General features: G+C 42.4%; 1 protein-coding gene across 1 annotated transcript; it reads right to left on the bottom strand.

Moving 5' to 3' along the window:
* Positions 1-687: 687 nt before the first annotated feature.
* tmem72 (transmembrane protein 72) lies at positions 688-6,641 on the bottom strand. The gene is made up of 5 exons (XM_062401229.1): positions 6,354-6,641; positions 3,275-3,341; positions 2,368-2,439; positions 1,697-1,836; positions 688-1,433 (listed from the first exon to the last, which is right to left on the bottom strand). Exons 1-5 carry the CDS (start codon positions 6,427-6,429, stop codon positions 1,006-1,008), a joined length of 783 nt encoding a protein of 260 aa, XP_062257213.1. The 5' UTR covers positions 6,430-6,641; the 3' UTR covers positions 688-1,005.
* Positions 6,642-7,127: the final 486 nt, after the last annotated feature.

Genomic DNA, 7,127 nt, shown 5'->3' with positions numbered 1-7,127 from the left:
TTTGATGCTGCAGAGATACAGCCTCTTAAGCGAACAGTTATGTAGTGTGCTTACAGGTCTGCGAACAAAGGACACAGGAATACAGAGTGTGTGGATTGTGTGTGTGTGTGTGTTATGACATCACATAACTATTGATTTGTGACCTGTACAAAGGATTGTGATAGAACAAAAGAAAAACACATTTACCATCCTACTCACCTTTGTATGATTTATGGAGCTTGTGTCTGACTCACTCACCCGAATAATATCATCAATGCACTTGGTTATTAATGCTCGAATGATACTGGTGCGCTGGCACATTACATGTGTTTTGGTGGCCCACGATTAGAGCCCCCGTGGGTGATCTGATGCTCCTCTCTCATCACCATAATCACGCCGGCGCTCCTCCCCAGAGCTCCGTCTCCATGGTCACCACACACACACGACAAAAACACACAATGAGGAGACTCGAACGTGACTGACACTTGCACCTGCACAAGCTCCAATGCCTCAGTCACATTTGCAAAGATTTTCTCCGATGCCCGAATGAATGATATTAAACAGTTGATCTAATTTATTGCCTCATGAATAATGGATGCTGCACTAACTGGATTGGATTGCTGGCCGTAAATGTCTCGCTGTTAAATCAATGCTGGATTTGCACAACAGATCGTCCGACTCCAAGCCACCCGCGAGCACGCGTAGGTACAAATTGTTTAATTTCTTTTCATTTTATACATTGGAATCTGAAACACATAAAAATTTTTATTTTGTACAAAGAGATCTTTTGTTTAGTAAAAAATACACACATCAGAAGAGTTTTTGACAAAAACAACTAATCTTATCTTCATATTTTGATACATTTAAATGCTCAAATGTCTTATTTTGGCAGATCACACTATTTATTAATATACTTTCAGCTAAGTAAAAGTCAGCCATAGTGTAGCACCAGTCAGAATGGCCCCAATGCACAGGCTCCCCATCATGTGATATCAGTAGGATCTTAATGTGAGCACAGAGGGACGTTCAGTCAGTAATCATAGGTGCAGTGTCTGAGGTGGTGTCTGGCTCTGGCTCACAGCCGCCGTCCATCTCCTCCATCTCCCTCTCCACAGGCTCCTCCCTGCCCCTGAAGCTTATCAGCCTCCTCTCCTTCCTCCTCCTCCTCTCCCTGTCTGGGTCTCCGGTCGCTGCCGTCTGCTCCGGCTCCAGCATGGCGTGCACGCTCTCTCCTCTCTCCCCCACGCCGAGGCCGTGGTCCCTGCTTGCGATGGCCATCACCCCACCTCTCCTTCCTGTCACCACGTGGAAGAAAGAGACGGTGCTGTCCGAGCCTGCTCTGTCAGTGGCGCAGACGGAGGTCAGGCCCTGGTCCTGTGTGCTTTTGTAGGACTTGTTTTTTGTTTTCTTGCTGAGTATGAAGTTGAAAAAAGCTGTGACCAGAAGCATGGTCCCTGGAATCAGAAGACATATTTCTATTTTCTATTGACTCGATATTTCTGTTGACTCTAGATTTAGGTATGTCAGCAGAAAAGCACAGTTAAAAATAAGGAAATGAATGATGAATGAATTCCATTTCTCTGTTTCAGTTACAGGGTCATAGGATCATGCATTTGAGATCATTACCATCAAATAATTGTTTCGAATCTGAAAGACTGAAAGGCTCTCAGTGATAAGCATAATATAACAGTGCAGTAAAACAGCGTTTCCATTTTACCTGGAATGATTGCGTGCCACACCAAGACAGGGTGCAAGAAGCAGACCACTGACATGATGGAGTAATAGAGGAACTTATGGAAGCCTCCTATGCGAGCCATCTTCCCCCACAACACAAACAGCTGCCAGTCTGGAGGACAGCTACAGAGATAAAGAGGAAGAAGAGGAGGAAGCAGACAGGCTGTCAGTCATGCACACAGCTAAAATATCTGCATGTCAAGACAAAAATCTTGGTGTTTTATTTCAGAACAAAAGAAAAACATAAGGATTAATACATAATCCATGATTAGAATTAGATATTTAAATCCTGGTTTGCACAAATAAATTAAATTTATAATTTTATGTAAATGGCCTGTATTTATATCGGTATTTTCTAGTTTTCATGGACACTCAGAGTGCTTTAGAGAACAGTTTAACCTATTCTCCATCACGGATCACTCACACAGTCGGCACAACCTTCAAGGACCAATTTGGGGTTCAGTATCTTGCCCAAGGGCACATGGGCATGCGTATTTGAAGAGACTGGGATCGAACCGTTGACCTTCTGGTCAGTGGACGACCCGCTCCATCTCCTGAGCCACACCTGTCCACATGTGTTTTTCCCTCAGTGTAATTAAATGCTATAGTATCCTTGCAAAACACAGACGTTGCAGTCGAGTGTCGTGTACTCACGGCAGGCACATGATCAGGAGCGCATCCAGGAAATAGGCCATCTCAAAAACCATGATGGCCACCGATGACACTCTGGGAAGAGAAATAAGAGATAATACTGATTCAGTCTTTGTGATAAAAATCTGTAAACTGTCTCTGAAATATGTAAACAACGACTAAATATGTATTCTGTGTATGTTATCAAAGGGCTGTGGGGGAAGAATCCATTTAATTGTTTTACAAAAGGGGCAAAATGTTTGTAGCAAAGGAAATCAAATACCCGATGTAAAACACGAGGAGATATCATATTTATAGACACAGAAGACTTTGCTTTTATTTGTGACTTTGTTTTTTTCTTTCTAAATACATGACTCCTTCTCTGTTTCATGTTGAAATTATCGGATAACCATCTAATCCAGTGAACCAGAAAAATGCCCCCAAACTGCCCATTATCATGCCCTCGCTGAGTTGTCGTGTTTCTCTCTTTGTGTGTGTGTGTGTGTGTGTGTGTGTGTGTACAGCATCTATCTGCATATGCACTGGCAGAACAAACAGTTGGGCATTCCTGTCTCTCCTCGTGGGATTTGCTTTCCTGGGGCTCTGTGGGAGTTTGGCTTGGAGCCACAGAGATAATAAGAAGTAGCAGTGACGGAGCGCTCTCCTCTCTGCCCTCTGCACCTTGCTCCATCCCTCTGACTCCTTAACAGCATCTCCTCGCAACCCACTGTACTGTATGAGTGATTATGAAGGCCAATACAGTGTTGTAGCGGTTTTCCAAAAGCCCTTGAGCTACGCATTCTTTTCCATATTAAGACCCAGACGGCCTGTTTGTGCCACCAGTTCAGTCTCAAGTGGGTCAGACTCAGGAATGCTTTGTTAGGTTTAACCTTGTGCAGTACATTACAACTATATTGCTGTGTGCACTTACAGTAGGTATATGCCGAGGCTATTGAATTCTCCTTGATGCAGAGTCTCCACTCCCACAGCACACAACACTGAAAAAGAAACAAGTATGATTTGCCTTTTTCCTGACACTGCCATGGAGAACAGATTATGTCCAGCAGATGTCAGACTTACTTCATGATTTCCTCCTCAGCCACATGCAGGGTTGTTGTCACTCCAAACTTTTAGGAATACTGTTAACATTTCCCCCTGTGATGCAACTCTGTGATGCTTTTATTGTTTCTTATTTGGTTTAGGTATCTTTGTCATAGTAGTCTCTATTGTATTCTTGCAACCATATTGTTGCTGTTATGTTTGAGGCAATAATTGAGAGTGAGTAATTCGAAGGCCTCACCGAGCAGATGAGTCTTAAGTTGACCTGATATCACCTAACTTAAAGTGTAGCTTTACATTGTACTGAGCTGATGACGCGCATTGCACAAGATAAACCATGTTTCTCTGGTTCACTGCTGCAATCGTTTCTGTCATGGTCACAGAATTTGTAGCTCACTCATGCTTGCAATTATGATATCTCTGCCTGCGGGAGAGGAACTTTTCTTTGTGCGGACACTTTACACATCACAGATTTTCCGCCACCGAACCACAATCTCGTCGTAATGTAAAAAACCACAAACCACTTGTTTGTGAAGTGGTCGCTGGATGTCACAGTGTGTTGATAACCTCCCTGCCAGATATATTGGGGTGGGGAACTATGATACAGAGAAACATTCCTTTTATTCTCCTACCTCAATTCATTGTAGGTAAGTGAACACAAGCTTATTTTAAAAAGGGATGTTCAGCTGCACCAAGATAAACTCTGACACTCAAGCTGTTTTCAGTGAGGAAAATGTTCGGGAATTTGGGTCTGGACATTTTCTGGTTTTTAAATTGCTGTCATCATGAAAAACGCAGCAGGAGAAGAGAGATATATCCGGACATTCAGTGGAGTTCTGGGGCTTGTGTTCAACATGCAGGAAGCAGGACATGATGAATAAATCCAGCTGAAATCACATTTTTTTTACAACCCATCACAACACCAGCATCTGCCCTTATCGTCAGCAGCTCGGGGATCTCATTGTATTTCTAAGCAGGCGTCTTCGACATCAATAACGCCAAGTTACCCGCTGTGAATATTCCAGACATTTTCCCGCTGTATTCTCTTGTGTGTTCACTTGGACATTTTTCAGGAATTTCACTAAGCAGCTGTCAGGAAAGATTCCGCAAAATTTCAAGAGCAACCAACTCACTCATTTACTTTCTCACATTTAACCACCCTGGTAAATTTTAGGAAAATGTCTGGAGTTCCGTGCACGTCTGAAAGCAGCTTTAATGTCCGACTGCTGTTGGGGAAACTAAGAGGAATTTCTATGAAGGGTTAAAGTTACTGGTTTAATTGAATCTATCAATATAAATATGAATAATAATAATGACAATAATAATAATAATAATATAAAAATAATAATAATAATAACAACTTGGTGTTATTTGGTGCTATTCAACAACCCTATGCTGCTGTACAAAGTGTGGAAAGCAACGTTTTTCTCTCCGATTCAGAAGCGGCGACATACATGCCAGCGTGGGAAATATGCGCTTTAATGTGTGTGTGGGAAATATAAAACTACCACCACACCCAGTTAACATAGCTTAGTATAAAGAAGACAAACCACCGGCCTGGCTCTGTTCAAAAGTTACCTAATCGCGACCAGCAGCTATAAAACTCTGTCATTTACATCTTATATCTTGACAGCGACTTTGTATTATTACAGGTGTTTATTTGACTATATCTCAGTAAACTACCAACTGAGTCACATTTGGAGAGATCCAGGCGAACTGTTTCCAGTCTTTATGCTAAGCTAAGTTAACCAGATACAGATGTTTGTTCAACAGACAGCTATGCAATGCTAACAACGCTCTCCAGCAAGAAACTCAAAATATTATTCCAATCTTTAATGTTGAAATCCGGAGCGTTGACGGTAAAACACAAATGGATGATAGAAAATGAGATTAAAAAAAAATAATTTAAAACTACATAGAAGACTCTGTTTTATTAACCAGTCTTTTTCCTGTGAGGTACAAAAGAGGTGAGCGTGGTTAGAGTGGTGATCGCCACTAAAACACATGGAAGCAATTTCTCTTGTCCGCTTACCAGAAACTCAGAGATAGAATCTGCACCAGAGGGAAATCAAGGGAATGTGGCTGAATGGCTTCTGGTAGTTTATAGAGTGTGAGAGGAATTAGCTGCATATATTAACGGCATAATTAGCTGCCTATACAGCGGCTGGATATGAACATATATGTGCTCCCTATGCGTGTTTAGAACACACACAGAGGCCGACGGGCAGACATGCCATAAACATACAAGCATGCTCATATACAGAAAGCCAGGGCATGTGTGAATGTATAACAGCTTGCGAACATATAACCCAGCTTGATTTTTGGTAAGATGTGAGGCACATGTCTCTCTGCCAATATTGTCTGCAGCTGTTTGATTTTAGGTGAAGGGGGGGAGCTAACCAGAGAGTTATTTCCCCCCATGATAATTTTAATGTGGCTAAGAATTGGCGTGCAATCTGTCCCAGTGTGCACGAGGAAGGCAGCAGAGGACGGGCAATAATCGCAATAAGGTCGTGAGTGCTTTTATATGTTCCGGGATGGGTTGGGGGAAAGGGGGGAAGGGGGGGGAGGGTGTCTTGGAGGTCAGTAACATTTCTTTTCAGGTTCATGTAACACAATCACCCCCCCACAGGAGAGCTTAGAAATGTCCCTGAAAAAGAGGACATGTTGGAGGCTGAGGGGGAAAACTACTTTCGTGAGTCAGATATCAGGTTTTTAACAACATGTGGCAACACTAATAGCAGATACAGCAGATAAGATATCACATCTTAATTCGATTTTAAGACCTATTTTATGTTAAAAAAAATCTCTGTGTGATCACCTCATTGTAGAGTCCCATTTTGAATCTATGGTGCATCTGAAAGTGTGATAATTAGAGGCTGCCCATGCTGGAAACAATTATTGAGTTTAGTCTTGTTATAAGTCCTGTGATTGTTTTTTCTTCTTCTTACCTGTTGCAGTAGAAACACCGAGGATCCTGCAGGCGATCTCCACTACAATCCACCACACGCTCTCCGAGTTCCCCATGACCTCGAACACTTTCCCTCGTCAAGGTTTAAGAATGCAACGCTTCACTCTTTTCCGACACTGTCTGAAATAGCAGCGACCTAGAAGCCACTAAAGTAGCATTCTAGACACAAAGTTGACTGTCGGCTGGATGGGTGTTTGGTGGCAATAAAGTCAGGTTATCCTTGAGTGCCATAGTGTGCAGCCTGATGCACTGGACGAGTTTACCTCGGAAAGGTTTGTGACTCAATGCCCCAGTTGCTCCAATAAACTGCTAATTAGCCTCACACACAAACACACACACACACACACACACACAGATGCACGCACGCGCACAATACAACTTTCAGCCTCTTTAGCATTCCACTGTGCATGTCAAGGTGAAATTGCTCAGCTCAGGGTCACTCTTGCATCATATGACATTAGTCATTCACGCTGGTTAAAAATTCTCCATAAAACTAACTCATAAACACACACGCATGTGTAAGTTTTTTAGAATTAGTGGTAATTTGAATGCAGCCTTGAACGCTTTAACTGAGATCATTCACCTTGCTGCTGAACCAAACCCTCTTCTCCCCGCTCTTGTTTTCCTCTGTGTAATTTCTCTTTGTTGTGTGGGTTTTGGTGATTTAGTCTAATAAAACTGTGTCAGAAACATTCTAAGGTCATAGTCATACCTGCTGCTTCCAGTTTGACATCATTTAACTGAACATGCAGTT

The sequence above is a fragment of the Platichthys flesus genome, chromosome 12, assembly GCF_949316205.1.
Source record: "Platichthys flesus chromosome 12, fPlaFle2.1, whole genome shotgun sequence".
NCBI lineage: Eukaryota > Metazoa > Chordata > Actinopteri > Pleuronectiformes > Pleuronectidae > Platichthys > Platichthys flesus.
The sequence above is the reverse complement of the archived record's forward strand: the minus strand, read 5'-3'. Positions and strand labels throughout refer to the sequence as shown.